Source organism: Chiloscyllium plagiosum, chromosome 17 (genome assembly GCF_004010195.1).
Source record: "Chiloscyllium plagiosum isolate BGI_BamShark_2017 chromosome 17, ASM401019v2, whole genome shotgun sequence".
Classification (NCBI taxonomy): Eukaryota; Metazoa; Chordata; class Chondrichthyes; order Orectolobiformes; family Hemiscylliidae; genus Chiloscyllium; species Chiloscyllium plagiosum.
Window position 1 is genome coordinate 53929589 of NC_057726.1, and position 19576 is coordinate 53949164.

The 19576-nt window shown below is 38.5% G+C and overlaps 1 protein-coding gene across 4 annotated transcripts in view; it reads right to left on the reverse strand.

Moving 5' to 3' along the window:
• plekhg4 (pleckstrin homology domain containing, family G (with RhoGef domain) member 4) overlaps positions 1-19576 on the reverse strand; it is a 223422-nt gene that overhangs the window by 122501 nt on the left and 81345 nt on the right. For all 4 annotated transcript variants that reach the window (XM_043707122.1, XM_043707121.1, XM_043707119.1 and 1 more), the window contains exons 4-6: positions 8629-8874; positions 4388-4511; positions 3196-3289 (exon numbers count right to left, since the gene is read on the reverse strand). In XM_043707122.1, the coding sequence (XP_043563057.1) occupies positions 3196-3289; positions 4388-4511; positions 8629-8874 (464 nt within the window). The remainder of the gene's footprint in view (positions 1-3195; positions 3290-4387; positions 4512-8628; positions 8875-19576) is intronic.

Sequence of the window (19576 nt, forward strand, 5' to 3'; positions counted from 1 at the left end):
TGGGGAGGTCATTCAGGAGCTCGGAGTTAGGCTGGAAGCTAAAAGCTAGGACGGACAGAGTCACCATCTCTGGGTTGTTGCCGGTGCCACGTGACAGTGAAGCAAGGAATAGGGAGAGAGTGCAGTTGATAATCCCAAGGCCTTTTATGCGTATGTGAGAAACATGAGAATGACGAGAACGAGGGTAGGTCCGATCAAGGACAGTAGTGGGAGACTGTGTATTGAGTCGGAAGAGATAGAGGTCTTGAATGAGTACTTTTCTTCAGTACTTACAAATGAGAGGGATCGTATTGTTGAAGAGGAGAGTATGAAACGGACTGGTAAGCGAGAGGAGATACTTGTTAGGAAGGAAGATGTGTTGGGCATTTTGAAAAACTTGAGGATAGACAAGTCCCCTGGGCCTGACGGGATATATCCTAGGATTATGCGGGAAGCAAGAGAGAAAATTGCAGAACCGTTGGCAATGATCTTTTCATCTGCACTGTCAACGGGGGTGGTACCAAGGGACTGGAGAGTGGCGAATGTTGTGCCCCTGTTCAAAAAAGGGAATAGGGATAACCCCGGCAATTACAGGCCAGTTAGTCTTACTTCGGTGGTAGGCAAAGTAATGGAAAGGGTACTGAGGGATAGGATTTATGAGTATCTGGAAAGACACTGATTAGGGACAGCCAGCACGGATTTGAGGGGTAGGTCTTGCCTTACAAGTCTTACTGAATTCTTTGAGGAGGTGACCAAGCATGTAGATGAGGGTAAAGCAGTGGATGTAGTGTACATGGATTTTAGTAAGGCATTTGATAAGGTTCCCCATGGTAGGCTTATGCGGAAAGTCAAGAGGCATGGGATAGTGGGAAATTTGGCCAGTTGGATAGAAAACTGGCTAACCGGTCGAAGTTAGAGACTGGTGGTAGATGGTAAATATTCAGCCTGGAGCCCAGTTACAAGTGGAGTTCCGCAGGGATCAGTTCTGGGTCCTCTGCTGTTTGTAATTTTTATTAATGACTTGGAAGAGGGAGTTGAAGGGTGGGTCAGTAAATTTGCAAACGATACGAAAATTGGTGGAGCTGTGGATAGTGAGGAGGGGTGTTGTCGGCTGCAAAGGGACTTAGATATGATGCAGAGCTGGGCTGAGGAGTGGCAGATGGAGTTCAACTCTGTCAAGTGTGAGGTTGTCCATTCTGGAAGGACAAATAAGAATGCGGAATACTGGGTTAACGATAGGGTTCTTAGTAAGGTGGAGGAGCAGAAGGATCTTGGGGTCTATGTTCATAGATCTTTGAAAATTGCCACTCAGGTGGATAGAGCATGTAAGAAGGCCTATGGTGTATTAGTGTTCATTAGCAGAGGGATTGAATTCAAGAGTCGTGAGGTGATGTTGCAGCTGTATAGGACCTTGGTAAGGCCACATTTGGAGTACTGTGTGCAGTTATGGTCGCCTCATTTTAGGAAAGATGTTGAAGCTTTGTAGAGGGTGCAGAGGAGATTTACCAGGATGTTGCCTGGAATGGAGAATAGGTCATACGAGGATAGGTTGAGAGTGCTAGGCCTTTTCTCATTGGAACGGCGAATGATGAGGGGTGACTTGATAGAGGCTTATAAGATGATCAGGGGAATAGATAGAGTAGACAGTCAGAGACTTTTCCCCCGGGTACAACAGAGTGTTACAAGGGGACATAAATTTAAGGTGAAGGGTGGAAGGTATAGGGGGGATGTCAGGAGTAGGTTCTTTACCCAGAGAGTGGTGGGGGCATGGAATGCGCTGCCTGTGGGAGTGGCAGAGTCAGAATCATTGGTGACCTTTAAGCGGCAATTGGATAGGTACATTGATAGGTGCTTAAGCTAGGGCAAATGTTCGGCACAACATCGTGGGAATTCCTGGCTCAGCTGCAGCCTTGATGATGTCAAGAGTCCCGATTCTAGGAATAACATGTTGCTGCCACTGCCATGGGTACCAGGAATCCCAGCTCTAGGCCCATTGCAAGCAGGAGTCCCTGGTTCCGCTGCCAGGTCAGGAATTCCTGCTCTGGGCGTACTGCTACCAGAAGTCCCTGGCTGTGCTGCCAACGGCAGATGTTAAACTGATCTGTCGTTTCCTAATTTATACCTCCCTCTCTTTTTGTATAAGGGTGTTAAATTGGCATTTTTCCAATCCACTGGAACCTTTTCAGTATCCAGAGAACTTTGGAATATTAGAATCAATGGATTCACTACCTTCACTGACATTTCCTTTGAGATACTAGGAATGTAGGCAAATAGGCCCTAGGGACTTGGCTGCCTTCAATCCCAACAGTTTGCTCAGTATCTTTTCCCAAATTCCTACTTTGTATAACCTCTGCATTACATATTACTATTGGGATAGTACTAGCATCCTCCATAGTGAAAACTGAGGCAAAATTGATTTAGTGTCTATGCCATTTCAGTGTTCCCCCCAGTACCCTACCCATTTTCATCCTCCAAAGGATTAACATTAGCTACTCTCTTCCCCTTTATATACTTACATAAGCTTTTGCTATCCATTTTTATATTTTGCACTAGTTTCTTTTAGAATTTACCATTGTTCTTTTTATTAATTTTTAGTAATCCTTTGTTGATCTTTAAACACTTCCCAGCCTAACCACAACAGAATGCCTGACAAGAGGTGAGACTTTTCATTGGTATCAACGCAGCATTCAATTCAGTAAAGCAACAAAAAATTGAGTTAAACTCAAATCAACGGGTGTCAAATGGAAAGGTCTCAGTGGCTGACATGAATAAAAACAAATTCACTTGTCAGAAACCAATCATCACAGCTGCACAATTTCACTGCAGGAATTACTTGTCACTTCTCAGCCCAAATATAGTTGGTACTGGCTGTTTTATTGCCAGAGGCATTGTGAACAGAGGTTTTGTGGTAGCATCCATAAACCCCTGATATTAGGATAAGAGAAGTTTATTGATGAATACTTAAGTGGAAAATTCTTCCTGAGGAGCTTCTGTTCTAATTAAGACATTTGCTTAGGGCTTTAAATTTTACTGTGAATATTTACTTAAAATTACAGTGTTTGTAATTGACAGTTGACTAATGAATATTACTTTTAAAATTATTCTGAAAAAATTATCACAATTAAACACAGGAAAAGATAAACAGTCTTGTAGTATAATTGTTTACTTTGAGGAATTAATAGTTTGCAACTTTCAAAGGTACTTTGAAGTTTTCACCTGAAGGGTATTGAAAGCCTTAAACAATGCTGGTACAGGAGAGCAACGCCGGGCATCCACCAAAATAGTTAGTCCTGCACTTTGGATGTCTTGTCTAAAGAGCAGAAAACACACTGTAGTAAATCACATAAAATTATAATCTTGATACATAACTGTTAATTTGACACAGGGCTAGCATCTATATTGTAACCATGTATATGCACTTTTACTTCAGACGGTAATTTTGATCAACAATTATATTTCGTCACTAGATAACAAAATTTTCACAAATAGTACAGAATCTACAAGTTTAAAAGTTTGCAATCTTTGGAATTTTATAATGAGATACAGATGTTAATGAAAACAAATGTGTACTTAAATTCTTGGAAAACGTCAAGACATAAGAACTCAATTTCTAATCATGATATTATTCTGTTAATTTATGAATGTAAATTTCAAAATAGAAATCTTACTTAGATGAAAATGAACACATTTTATCAATATAATCTTACATACTATGCATGTGATGCAATTAAAATTAAACTTTCAGGATCTTGTAATAATAAACTATCAAAATTTGACGTTAAAATTATATTACTTATCCTTTTCTTAGTGTTATTGGTTCGTAGTTCAAACCAATCTAGACATTTAGACCCGAACTCAAAGATATCATTAAAAATACAATGGACTATCATGACTAAAACTGACAAACCTGAACTCTTGAGTTGCACACTGCACATCAGTGACATACATTCAACACAATATGGCATCTTATAAAACTGAACATTATCCTGGAACCAGATTATCTTTCAAAACATTTAATTGAATAAGTATAACATATAATTTAAGATTCATTCATTTTCTCTCACTTTTAATATAATTGCACATCCAAAATATATTTCTGCTTAATGAAATCAAAATTCAATGCATTAGTTGCTAATCAGAATTAGAACTATGCTAAATCATAAATGTTGATTCTCTTGCCCTTGAAGCTGAAAATATTCACGGCCTGTTTAATCCCACTTCCTTTGCCATATTCTTGAGGAGTTTACAAATGAGCTTTCCTTTCCTATCTTTATCATTTTTGTTGTTCATTCTAGTACAGTACAGGTCATTTAATGTCCAGCTAACTGCGTAACATATGGGCTCAAAGAATTACTGTGTAGGTAATAAATTACTGCTGCAATGAAATGCAAAGAAATTGCTGGATTACCTAGGAATACTATAAAAGTAGATAAGGAGCCGCACGAGTTCAGGAACGTTACAATGTGGATTTAGCCAGATTGTGTTTCTTGTTGTTATTATCACAACTGCACGACCAGACTTATCTCTGGCTCCTGAAGCAAAACACAATTTTACACAATTATTTCAAATGACCAAACAAAGATGCAAAGGTCAGTCAAACATCATGATTTATTTTACTAAAAAGAGTTGCAACATCTAATAGGCTCAATAACTGAGTTAAATGTAGAACCATTAAAATGTCTAGATAATATATTGGACTATCTTGGATCTCCCTATACTTGGACTGTCGGAGACAGCATGGATCTCGGAAGAATGCTGGGAACAAAATTAACATGTATGGTAGAAAGGGGTTTTTGTAAAAGATATTAATACAAGACAGGAGAAAGAGTATGGGACTTAAAATATGAGAGTGAGGATCACATAATGGTCTGTGGTCTGTTGTAGGCATACACTGTGGTGAAGATCAGTGCAAAGCCAGAGAATTGGAAAGCCTTTAAAAACCAGAACAGGATAAATGGAAAGTGCGGGACGGAGGGAAGATTAAATATAACAGTAAGTTAGCTAGTAACATAATGAAGATTGCAAGATTTTTTTTTCAGAAACCTAAAAGATAAGAAAGAGGCGAGAGTGTACATTGGACCATTGGAAAATAAGGTGAAAGTGAGGACTGCAGATGCTGGAGATCAGAGTCAAGATTAGAGTGGTGTTGGAGAAGCACAGCTGGTCAGCATCTGAGGAGCAGGAAAATCGACATTTCGGGCAAAAGCCCTTTAATAAGGTTGAAGAAGTATAGTGGAGACTAAAGAAATGGTGGAGGAACTGAATAGGCAATTTGCATCAATTTTCACAGTGGAAGACACCAGCAGCATACCAGAACTTCAAGAGATTCAGAGGGCAGTGCTGATGGTAGTGACTATCACTCAGAAGAAGGGGCTGGGGAAGTTGAAAGGTCTGAAGTTGGATAAATCACCTGACCTAGATGGTCGACACCCCGGGGTTGTAAATAAAACAGCTGAGGAGATTGTGGAGGCACTGGTGGTGATCTTCTAGTAATCACAGGTGCACAGCTTCACCAAGGGCAGGTCAAGCTTGACAAATCTGCTAGAATTATTTGAGGAGGTAAGAAGCAAGTTAGACAAATGAGAGCCAGTGGATGTAATCGATTTGAATTTCCAGAAAAGCTTTGACACAGGTCCGCACAAGCAGCTGCCAAAGAAGATCACAGCCCATGGTGTTTGGGGCAAGGAAATTGCATGGATAGAGGAATGACTGACTGGCAGAAGACAGAGAGTAGGGATAGAGGGGTCTTTTTCAGCATGACAGACAGTGGCTAGTGGAGTTCTACAGGAATCCATATTGGGTCCACAACTATTCACATTATACATGAATGATCTGGACAAAATAACTGAGGGCATTGTTGCTAGGTTTGTAGATGACATAAAGATAGGGGGAGGGGCAGATAGTGTTGAGGAAGTAGGGAGTTTGCAGAAGAACTTGGACAGGCTAGGAGAGTGAGCAAAGAAGTGGAAGAAGGATCAGAATATGACAAGGTTCAGGATTATCCTAAAGTTTACATGCAGGTTCAGTTGGCAGTTATGAATGCAATCATGTCAAGATGGCGAGAATAGAGCAGAGATGTACTGCTGAGGCTATGTAAGGCTCTGGTCAGACTGCATTTGAAACACTGTGTGCAGTTCTGGGCCCCATATCTAAGGGTTGATGTCCTGGCTTTCTGCAGGAGGTCCAAAGGAGGTTTACAAGAATGCTCCTGGGGATGAAGGGCCTATCATATGAGGAATGGCAGACAACTCTGGATCTGTACTCGATCGAGTTTAGAAGGATGAGGGCGAACCTGATTTGAAACTGAAAGGCTTACATAGAGTGGGCATACAGAATATGTTTCCACTCGTAGGAGCAGAGCCTCAGAGTAAAAGGACGAATCTTCAGAACAGAGATGAGGAGGAATTTCTTGAGCCAGAGGGTGGTTAATCTGTGGAACCTTTTGCTGCAGATGGCTGGAGAGGCCAAGTGATTGAGTGCATTTAAGAAAGAGATAGCTAAGTTCTAAATAGGCAAGGGAATCAAGGATTACTGGGAGAAGACAGGAGAATGGGGATGAGAAACATCTCAGCCATAATCGAATGATGACCAGATTCAATAGACTAAATGGCCTAATTCTACTCCTACATCTTCTGGTCTTATGATTAAAAGAGTGGGAAGGGGAGCACAAGTACCCATTTCTTTGCACTGCTGCCTAATTTTACCAAATCTATCTTATTTTTAAAAATCACACAACACCAGGTTATAGTCCAACAGGTTTAATTGGAAGCACACTAGCTTTCGGAGCGACGCTCCTTGATCAGGTGGTAGTGGAGGGCTCAATCCCAACACACAGAGTTTATAACAAAAATTTACAGTGTGATGTAACTGAAATTATACATTGAAAATTGATTGTCTGTTAAGCCTTTCATCCATTAGAATACAGTGATAGTTTCACTTCTTTCATGTGTAAATCACAAAACCTTTTTTTAAAAAAAGTTGCATTCTTGGGTTAGCTGTTAACAATGGTGATAGCTAGACAATATGTTGAAGGTGTTGGCCCCCTGTGTTCTCTGTCTGTGCCATGATGTTTAGATTGATTCTAATCTAAAAAGTGAGATAACGGAGTTCTACATGAATGCATGCAGTTTTTGAGCAAAGTACAATGTAACCCTGCAAGTACAAAATCACCTCACAAAATATATGTGTGCATGTGGGTCTTTGTCTATGTGTGTGTGTGTGTGTGTGTCTGGGTTGGGGGTTGTGAGTGTGAGAAAGTGTATGTGTGTGTGTGTAGTGAGTGCAGAGTGTCTTAAATCTGTGAGGGGGTGCATGTGTGAGTGTGGGAATGTGTGTCTGTAAGGGTGTGCGTGTGTATTAGGACATTCAGCCTCGGACCTTCGGGTGACCATCCTCCAAGGTGGACTTCGGGACAGGCAGCAGAGAAAAGTGGCTGAGCAGAGGCTGATAGCTAAGTTTGGTACCCATAGGGAGGGCCTCAACCGAGACCTTGGGTTCATGTCACATTACAGGTGACCACCATTGCACTATACACACACACAGATATTCCTACACACACAGGCACTCCTATAGACACATACACACGGACACGCACACAGACACCCACACTCACCCTTACAGACACACACACTCCCACATTCACACATGCACCCCCTCACAGACTTAAGACACTCTGTACTCACTACAAACACACACACACTTTCTCACACTCACAACCCAGACAGACAGAGACACACACACACAAAGACCCACATGCACACATATATTTTGTGGGGTGAATTTGTACTTGCAGGGTTACATTGTACTTTGCTCAAAAACTGCATGAATTTATGTAAAACTCCATTATCTCACTTTTTAGATTAGAATCAATCTAAACATCATGGCATAGACAGAGAACACAGGGGGCCAACACCTTCAACATATTGTCTAGCTATCACCATTGTTAACAGCTAACCTGAGAATGCAACTTTTTTTAAAAAAGGTTTTGTGATTTACACATGAAAGAAGTGAAACTATCACTGTATTCTAACAGATGAAAGGTTTAACAGACAATCAATTTTTCAATGTATAATTTCAGTTACATCACACTGTAAATTTTTGCTATAAATTCTGTGTGTTAGGATTGAGCCCTCCACTACCACCTGATGAAGGAGTGTCGCTCCGAAAGCTAGTGTGCTTCCAATTAAACCTGTTGGACTATAACCTGGTGTTGTGTGATTTTTAACTTTGTACACCCCAGTCCAACACCGGCATCTCCAAATCATATCTTATTTTCGTTAGCTACATGGTTGAAAACCAAAGCAAGCAAAACAGAAAATTGTTAGTATTCCTTACACTGCTGCCTTATGATTGCTTTTCAAAAGTCAATCAATATAAAAATGTAAATTCTTAAGATAAACATTCCAATATAAAATCTAAAAAGAAAATAGGATAAAAGAGTATAAATAACAGGAATGGAACTAAGCACTAAAGATAGACCAAAACAGTGAAGGGCAGTAATGCAATAACGCAATATCATGAAACTTTCTTTTGAATGATAATTTCTATTCACACATGTCTTCAAATACAGCTGCTAGGATATTATACACATTCAATGGTCAGCTCTGCTCCGTGTGAAACTTTAGTAGCATTAATGTTTTTATCACCTACCAGTCAAACATGCTACCCCTGAATTGAGAACATCAAAGTTGATTTCTTGGGACAGTGTTGGTAGATTGGGTTTAAGTGGTAAGGAAGATGAGGTCTCACAATGTTTCACTGAAGCTGATTCTTGCCTGCTCACAATGCACTGTTCAATCACTGAACCTGTTGGAGGTTCATCTGATAGGTTGAAAGTTTCTTCATTAAAACTTCTTTTTTCTGTGTTTCCGTTATCATTTGTTTTTGAATCAAATCCTAACAAAATAAATTAAGATTAGTTTAGATTCGATTAGATTCCCTACAGTGTAGAAACAGGCCCTTCAGCCCAACAAGTCCACACCAACTTTCCGAAGAGTAACTCACCCAGACCCATTTGATAATTCTCACATTTAGAAAACACATGCCTATCAAAAAGCCACAAAGCCTTAGAAAAATGACAAGTTTTCTATTCTATTCAGGAAACTCCCTTTACGTCCAGAACGAGGATCACATGGGCCACAGTTAAGAGAAATTACTTGGAAATACAAGGGTAGACATTGGTATGGTCTTTGATCATTTTGATTAATAAACAATCAAAACATATAATTCTATCTGAGTGTAACATCTTACTTGTTTTCTGCAAACTGGAACATTAAATTCTGTTTCTCCATATTGGTCTTCCATGACTTTGAGTGTACCTGATGACTGTCCTAAGTCAACAGTGAATCAATTTAATGTTGAGAGCGTGTCGGGCTTACACCCGAAACGTCGATTCTTCTGCTCCTCAAATGCTGCCTGACCTGCTGTGCTTTTCCAGCAACACACTCTCAACTCTGATCTCCAGCATCTGCAGTCCTCACTTTCTCCTGAATTAATTTAAAACCAGTTTCAAAAACCTTCAGTAAAATGCATGAGATAACACGTGGTCTGTTCGACATAACAAGCTTCTACTCAGCATTCTTCCATTCACTGGATCTTGTCACATAAAATTACAGCATGTAGATCACAATGTGCAGACAGAATTCTCAGTCTCCGATCCCTTGATCAACATTTGCTGACTGGTGAATCATTTTGCTATTTACTCAGCTTTCACTCACCTGCTCCCACTAATAGCCCAAACCGTAACCTTATGCTGCAATGCATAATTTCTTCTCACTGTACATCTTTCTTTCTTCCAAAAACTAAACTAGTCATTCATGTGCTGGTTGGGCCATGACCTTATCATGCAACAAGAAGGGAGCTCCACGCACAGTTTACCCAGGCTGCACACCAACCTTAGCAATCATAGCGAAAGAAGACTGTTGTCTGGATGAAATCTCTTCACTGTCATATATTTGACTGTGCTGTACTAAGGTTATGTTATTTTAGGAGCTGTCTGATATAGAGTCAGCATTTGACAATCTCCAATATTTCTGTTCTCTTCACACTTCATGGAACATTTCAAATTTAGAAGAGGTTTTATTTTGCTACCAACTACATTTTGTCACTGGCACCTATAAACATTACTTGCCAGTTATCAACCAAGCCTAAATGTTGTTCAGGTCTTGCTGTATATTAAAAAAGAATTCTTCAGTTCTTCAGTCGTAAATGGTGATGAACCTGGTACAATTTCCAGCAAATATCCTCACTGACTTTTTGATGGAGGCCAGATCTTTGATTAAGCAGCTGAAAATGATTGGATCTAAAACACTAACTTGAGGAACTTCTGGAACAATGACCTGGGATGGAGGTGATTGGCCTCCAAAACAATCACAATCATCTTCCTTTATGATAGAAATGACAGCAACCAATAGAGATTTTGTGTTGATTTTCAATTACTTAAGTTTTGCTAGAAATCCTTGATGTCACAGAGATTCTTAAATTGTTACTGACTTTCACATTGCACCTTACAAAAGATGAGAATGCATATTCTTTCAAGGTTCTAAGTATGATTCATATTTAGGGTGAGATAAGGATGATTGAGAGAGTTCAGCAAAACAAGTACAATGAATAGTCAGATATTTTTGCTACATCAGTTGTCATCCAAGGCCCTGTATCTACATATGTTGGGTGAGATCTGTCACCATCTCTGCTGCACAATTTTCACTGGAAGACTTCCAACAAATACAAAGGGGCACATGTAAAAATTAAAACTTCCCATGTTCCTATCCCTAGACTTTCATGAATGAGAAAGATTTACACTTAACTAGCAGACAGGTGGTCAGTGACCACAGGAATACATCATGTACATTTAGTGGGGTTTTTTTATCCAGGAAACATCACATTGGACATATTGCATGATGCCCAAATTATTTGAATGAGAATAAACATTGTGTGAAAGGATTTTACAACCCTCAGGATTACCTTAGATTTTCACTGTTTTTCAGCTGATACCTGTATTTTTCAGCTTAGGCACATAAAGTGAGAAGAGTGAGAAGTAGACTCCTTTACATCTTACCAGGAGTACCAGTAACTTACCATCTTTAGTTACAAAACAAGAGAAGAGAGGTGGATTGCTATACTGACTCAGTTGGTGACCTCCTTCTATTCAACTGTCATTTGCATTTTACTGGAGGGTGGAGAGTCCTAAATAGGTTATCTTCCCATGGATGCCCATGTAAGTGACAAAGATCCTACAGATTGCAACTCTCTATTCTTATTATCAGCAGAGTAATTCTGGAAAGCAGATAACTCAGATGATATTTTCTGTGAAACTAAAAAAAAAATCACGATTTTCTATTTCAAAGTACATGCAGTCACTTAAATCATGCCCTTCACATTTCCCCCACAGGACTAAAATAGTATATCATGAAAAACAGGAACAGGATGATGCCATTCAGCTGCTTGAGCTTGCTCCACCATTCTAGATCACACCTGATCATCTGCAAAAAGTTCACGGATGATCTGATTGTTGTCTTAACTCAACTTTCCCACATGTTCCCTGTAACTCACAACTCCCTTACCAATCATGAACCTAACTCAAAATGAACATATTGAAGGACTCTGCCTCATCCTGCTTTCTGGGAAAGGAATTTCAAAGGCTAATGGAATCAGTGAAGTGATTCCTCATCATTCCAGTTTTAGACACAAGATTTCTTATTTTGAAGCTTTACCCTTAGTTCTAGATTTCCCCCTGTAAGGGGAATCTCTCTGCATCTAACCTATCAACCTCATTATAATCTCATATGTTTCAATAAGATAATTTCTAAACTTCAATAAGTACAAGCTCAATCTGTTTAAACTTTCCTCAAAATGATAAATTCCTCATCCCTGGAATCAGTTGAGTGAACCTTTTTTGGAGCTGCGATTAATGCAAAGATATTCTTCTTTAAGATAATGAATCTTTTACAGCATATCAAGTGTGATCTCACTAATGCCCTGTGGTGTTCTAGCAAGACTTCCTTAGCTTCATATTCCAACTCGTGCAATAAAGGTTAACATTCCACTTGTCTTCCTAATTACCTGCAGTGCCTACATGTTAACTTTTTGTGATTCATGCCCATATCACTCTTTATTGCAGAATTCTGCAGCTTCCTCTCTATTTAAATAATATTATGCTTCCCCAATCATTCTAGCAAAATGGACAACTGCACATTTTTTTATATTACACTCCAATTGCCCTTTTTTTCTCCACTCACTGAACCCATCTATATCCTTTTGTAGACTCTTTATGTCCTTTTCACAACTTGCTTCTTCCTCTTTTGTTCCATCAGCCTATTTGGCTTCGAAACAGTTGCCCCTTCTTCTAACTCAATACATCGTTTAAAAAAAATCATTCGTTGGTATTTTAAGCTTTAAGTTAGGTACAAGTGCGTTGAAGGAGAATGTTTGTTAACATTTTTGGCTAATCTATGCATTCAGTAATCAATGTATTTTGAGAGTGACAAATGTGCTGGGGTGTGTGCTACAGGAGTAACAAACAATTAGAATGCATCACATACAAATAATCCACAATTTATGATGAGAACATCATTCCACTGCGTATTTTGAGACAACGCCAACATGAAGTTTCGATAAGAAAATTATAAAATCTAAGAATGAAATGAAATGCTCACCCTTCATTTATTTCTAATAGCAAATTTGTCGATTAACTGAGCAAAACCCAAACTTCAGAAAGTCATTCTGCCTCTCAATGATTTGGGCGAAAGATCTCTCAAATTACTCATTCTCATTTTCAAAACACTCCAAATATCCTCGTACATAAGGCAATTCAAAGAGAAAAATAATAATTCCTCTCTACAATAAACAAATAGTTCTTTTGTCAATGTTTTTCTCTTTTCAAATAATGCATTCCTACACCATTAGGAATTTGCCCGACTTTCCCTATTGATTGCTGATCTTCAAAAACATGCATTTTCACCAGATGTCTTGCAAAAATATATGATTTTGTGTATTCATAAGGGAACGTTTTATGCCAGTAACCATTTAGAAATTAGTGAAAACATGTTTCAGATTCTAAACATTTTTATGTGAAAATAACAAGCTTAAATTACAAATGTGAAGTTTGAATAACAGAATTTCTTAATTAATTTTTTTTTGCAGATTCTGAACAGTTCTGCCAAAAATGTGAAGTATTAGTCTCATTTCCATAGTGTAGGCACATGCCACTGAATTCATGCTAGAAATGAAATTCACAGTTTATATATGTATTCATATTGATTGTAGCTGTTTGCAGGCTGTTTTCTAGAAATAATTGCAATGACAGATGTAAAACCAGTTTTCAATATATTGTAGTAAAAAATCATAATAGTGCCAATCAATGAAACCAGATAAAATGAGATGTTACGGTTAAGCAGAACAGCCCAAGAAGAAACATTGCAATTAGAATATTTTTATTATGAAGATATAATTAATAACCAGTGCTGAAAAAAAAAAGTTTGGAGCTTTTCAGTCAGACTCATTAAGACAATTTGCAAGAAAACTGAATTAAGTTCCTGCTATTAACAGAAATTTAACAACAAATATGTATATTACAGGGTACTCCAAGAAATTTCAATTTGCTGTAAGGACACCAAACGTTTAAAGAACCTGCGAGATTTACCTTGTTCAGAATAGCAGATAAATGTCCCTTTTGAAATCAACAACTTGGCCAAAAAAATTAAAGTCTCATATTCTTAACACAATATCAAGTCACAAGGTACCTGGAAATATCAGGAGCTGAACCAGTCTTTTCTCAAGTGCAAAGAAACAGCAAAACAGAAAGACAGGCATTGTCTCATTCCTAAGGCTGGCTGGAGCCAAACAGTCTCTTCAGACCTGCAGGTCCTGGGGTTCAGCAGATACAAAGTATACCTCATGATGTCGATTATTGTAAAGCTTTAGTATTTTTTCTTCATCCATCTCAAGTTGTACATGTTCCAACTAAAACTGATACACTTCTCAAGCTGAGTTATAGTGCTATTAGTTAGAGGCCTTGTTAACATTTATGGGTAACTATTAAAAGTGCATCCTCCCAAAGTCCACAAAACATTCTGCGAGGCTCCTCAAACTAACTGGTTGTGAATGGGCTATTGTTGTCCTGACTGTGAAGATACTATGCAGTGAGTGGGTGATTAAATTTCTTCTTACAAACATAAATATTTAATACATAAGCTTCTGCAGTGCATAATAGTTCTGGCAGGGTAATTAATGAAATTGATTGAGTTGACCGCATATTTGTCCCTCACTACCATAGTCTCTCTCGATTATTATTAAAAAGCACACATTCATACAATGATACAACACAGAATAGAATAGAATAGTCTTTATTGTCACGTATTCCAGTACAGAAGTACAGGAATACAGTGAAAAATTTTTACAATGGCTGTCTTTACAGTACCTAGGTACAAATCTTACTCAGTAAAAAATATAGGGTTGTTACAGAGTAAAGAAGAATTTAGATTAGCATGAAACAGTGGTAAAAGTCCAGAATGATAATAAGTGGCCATAAGTACTAAAGTTCCAGTCCGTGCCTGCAGGCCCCAGAGCACGAGGCCAGACAGCCTCCACATGCTGGCCTCCATCCAGGACTTGCTCAGCTGTGGGACTTGGTCCATGTTCGCTCTGTTTTGACGCTGAACTCGGCCCGTGCATGCTCTGTCCAACTGCTGGATTCAGCCCATGCTCATTCTGGCCACCCCAGGACTCAGCCTGTGCTTACTCTGCTGCATGGACATGGCCTGCTCGCTCTGCTCCTCGATCCACTCTCCAGGTAAGGTGGGTAAGGGAAAAAAAGAAAAGCTACGAAGAGCAGAAAACAAGAAGTAAAAGGAAAAAGGACTGGCGAGCAGAGGATCTCCGAATGGAGTGTCCTACTCTGCTGCCACCTTGGATCATGTACTCGTCTAGGAACCATATTCAGTCTATTATTCCTGTGAAATTCTCTGAAAGAGCTACCAATTAGTCCTATTGTCATGCCCTTTCCCAATGATTTACAAATGGTAGGAGTGATGAAGGGCTTTTGCCAGAAACGTCATTTTTCCTGCTCCTCGGATGCTGCCTGACCTGCTCTATCACCACTCTAATCTAGACAAATGGTAGGAGTGGTTGACACTGCTGCTCATGAATAACTTGAGGTGAGAGTGACTCCCCGAACATTAATGCAGCATTTAACAGAGAATGAGAAACGGACGAGGACCCCTAGCAAAATTGAAGTCAGAAGGATTGTGCTCAGGACATTACTGCACAAGTTCCTCAGAGAAATGTCCTGGGCCCATCCATCAAAAAATCCTCTCCATCATATAGTCAGAAATGCTGATGTTTGATGCTTTCATAATGTTCAGTTCCATTCACTGTTCCACAAATACTGAAGCTATGTATACATGCTTGCAGCAAACTTGAACAACTTCAGGTTTGGACTGATAAATGACTACTAATCTTTGTATTGCACAAGTGACAGTTAGTGCCTATTTCCAACAAGTGAGAATACCACCATCTACCATCAACTAGAAACAAACAGGACCAACAGCACAGAGGTTGGAAGTATTCTGCAGGGAGTAATTATTCTTCTTGGTCTCCAAAGCTTTTCCATTATTTAAAAAGCCTGAGTCAGGTGTGTGATGGAATGTTCTTTACTTGCCTAGACAAATGTAGCTCCAGCAACACTCATTCCATCCATAATTTGGCATCCAGATAATTGGTACCCTATCCACCACCTTAGACATTCACTCCTCCACCATCAACGCCCATGGGTTCTATGTGTCCCATTAACAAGATACACCACAGCGACAGCACTGTCCCAAAGCCAGGAGCTCTACCCTTAGAAGAATGAGTAGTAGCACATGGAATGGCACCCTTTTAAGTTATTCTCAAACCATCTTGACTTGTGTTACAGGCAAGGAGATGGAGGTATTTTGAAACCTATTTGTTGTTCTGCTCTTCTATCCACAAGCAGGGGTGCTTTTACTTTATAAAATTTATTTTCCACATTATTTTCTATGTTTCACACTACCAACAACTCCACTCCTGCCACAAACCCACTGTTTGTGAAGTTCAATTTAAAAATTACCTACAGCAACTCTTCAGAGTTGGAACAAAAGTATAGTTTATTCACATACTGAAAACCAGGAGATAGTGTTATGAAGTTGAAGGCATATACTGTATCTTTAAGAGAGAAAGAATGCTGTTCTGAACTAGAAATTACAAGCACCCTTGTATATAACTAGATGATAGTCCTGGATGTAACATGTGGCTGTGAAATGGATACTTGAGTTTTGGTTGTTGTTTGGACAACAATTTGAATTTAACCAGTTTAAATTATGCCCCAGGATACTAAAACCCAATCAAGTTTGCATTTATTGTTTTGCCAACATCGAACCAACGAGACGATCTGATGTTGGGGGTTATAAGATTGTAGACATTTTGAAAATTGGTCAGAGAGCAACTGCCATAGAGAGAAACTGGAGAGCCTAATTGTCCATCTAACATCTTGCTCTCAAAGAAATTAGAAAACACTCTCTATTAAAGGTACCTTTTCATGTGAAACATACTTGCAGTAAAAAGATGAACCAAGGAGATCAGCAGCTGGAAGAGTGAAGACACATAAGAAGACCAAGGCAGATAGTAAGCAGTTAAGAGAAAGGGGGGGGGCTTAGATTTGTGAATAGTTTTTGTTTAATGTTCACTTTTAGAGTAAGAAAATAAACTGATGTTATTTTCTTTAAATAGTGTAATTTGGGAGTTCACTGTCACTCATATTTTAACAGATTACAAGGTGAGGCAAATTGAGCTTTTCTGGATGTTTGGTTTCATTGACAAGAGAGGTTTGCTTCCGTGTCATAACAATAAACACAGTCACACACATATATCATACATATAGACAGTAAGTTTGGGTTTAGTTTCTTTGTGCTGGTAACATGTGGGTTTTGCACATGAATGAACTTGTAATTCTTTCACCATGGAGATTTCTTTTAAAACAGTTTTTATGACTTGGTTTTAGAATAATTAGGTTTTTTTGTGTACATTAATAGAACTTTATGACTGAACAATATAAACAAGAGCTAGTTTAGAAGGTCAGGAGAGTTTTTAAGCTTTAGGGAAATATCCACAGCTTACAGATTTTTTTAGCTTTATAATTTGCGAAGTCTTGTGAAGCCCTTGGATAAAGATGGCTATATAGAAAGTGTTCCCGAACAGAGAAGGATATAGTGAAACTAAATTACTTTAGAGTAAAGAGTGAATGATAGTCTGGACCAAAGAATTGAGACCAAATCCTGAAGTGCTACTTAAAGCTATATATGTTTAAGATTGGATGCATAATGACTCCTGGAAGAAACTAACTGCAGTTCCAGTCTATAACTTTAAGTCACAAGTGACTTAACACCTTGATAGGTTTAGAGACAGGGACTCTGGTATGAAGACTATAAGAGTTGTGTTTCTGGGTACTGTACCAGGGGTATGTTTTGGGAATAATGTAATAATTATTGCTTTCTTTTCAATTTATAAATGAGTGCTTGGAGATTAAGCATTTTTGCATTTGTGTTATAAGTAGATACTATTTCCACTTCATTTGAATTGATAATAAACTTATGTTTTATTGTTAAAACAAAACCTGCAGTATCATATCCTTATGTTTCAGTTAGAGACCATTTCATAAAAGAACGGAACAAACCAAAACATGTATTAAGCCCAGTTTTCGCCTAGCATCTGACTTGACCAGTAATCACATCAGCTGAGATCATGCTAACTGCAAAAATATATTGATGTACAGAGTTGATCTATCTTTTTGACAAATATAAGATTTCTTCTGAAACTAGATTTCCAAGGAAATTTAAATGAGACACAAGCTTAACAAAGTCTCGTTGTGATGTCACCAGATTAGATTCTTAGCAGACTGACTTGATGTTAACAGTAAAGTTTTTTTACCAAATTGAAGCAAGGATTCAGAAACTGGACAAACAAAACTTTTTCAAAGGCTTGGAATTTTGTTTATATAGTGGGATTCCTGGAGAAACAATTTCTATTTAATGAGGTAATTTATATGTGGCAATTGATTTCTATCTTGTTACAACTGATCCCAGGATGAGGTTCCCCAATTTATTATGGTTCCAGATGGGATACTCCTAAATCATCAAGCTCCCAGGTGAAGAGGGATGAACTGGCTCCTTTTCTTGAATCACTCAATGACTTGGTTCACTGCAACAAGGTTAATTTAGAAAGGATTTCTTACCAGTAGATGACTTTCTCCCAAACCAAATCTACATAGGTCTTAAAAGGAACCAGTCAACCAGGTTTCTAAGTTAACAAAAGTGAGAATTTATTAGTTACTAACCTGACTAAGAAATAACACAACACACATGCTAATTAGAAATGAGTGGTGAGTCGAAGAAAATAGTTAAAAAAGATATACTAATCAGTCTCTATGTTTCATGAAGAGTTGACCGTGTGACGTTGTCAAGATTAGAATGGTGCTGGAAAAGCACAGCAGGTCAGGCAGCATCCGAGGAGCAGGAAAATCGACATTTTGGGCAAAAGGCCTTCATCAGGAATCTGTGAAGGGCTTTTGCCCGAAACGTCAATTTGCCTGCTCCTCAGATGCTGCCTGACCTGCTGTGTTTTTCCAACACCACTCTGATCTTGATTCTGATTTCCAGCATCTGCAGTCCTCACTTTCGCCTTATTTTCCAATGGTGTTATCAGTAGCACAAACATTGGAAGGTGAGCAATTGACTTAAGATGTTTGGCATTATAGGTCAGTTGAAAGGCCTTTGTCCTATTTCCTTTCCTTTTAACTGTAGCACAGGAATGACAAGAATTTTTCTCAACTGTGATTCTCACAGCGTTTTTGGGGTCGTACATACAGTCAGAGTTAAAACTGGCTTTTAAGCCTTGTACTTGTGCAGTCTACTTTCTTTACTTCCATCAAATTCATAGTCTGAAAAAACTCACAAGATTACAGTCAGTTTGCAAAGCATGTCTCCCTCAGAAATCCATCTCTTTGAAGTTTTCTTGACAATAGTCATGTGACATTCCAGGGTTTCGTACAAAACTGAGGATAATCCAAAAAGCCACTCAATTACTTAGTTCAGAATTTACTTACCTTGTCATTTTTTGTTTTTTTTTCAAAAAAATGCACATTGTAATCAAAAGTTCAATACAATCATAGGTGATCCATGAATATGTTCCATAATTATGAAAATCTCTCTAGCCAGGACCAATGTTCACTTGTATGAGACTAATGCTGAACTTTTAGTGTCACTTCAGGAATAACATATTTCAAAAGCTCCCCTTTGTTTAGTACCAATATCAACTCCTTCCAGTGAATGAATAAAACAAAAAACTTTTAAGTAATCGATTCCCTTTTAAAAAGGTATTACTGAATCTCCTGCCACCAAAATCTGCAAATGATATTCACTCATTCCTTTTTTTTCCTTTCAGTCATTCCCAGTTTTTGCATATCACCTAACTATTTCCTATGGTTATCTACTCCCCTGTTACCAGTAACAGTTTCCCCCTTTTTAGATCTATCAAAACCATTCATGATTTGAACCTGTTCCCTTTTTAGTTATGTCCCTTCCAGTGA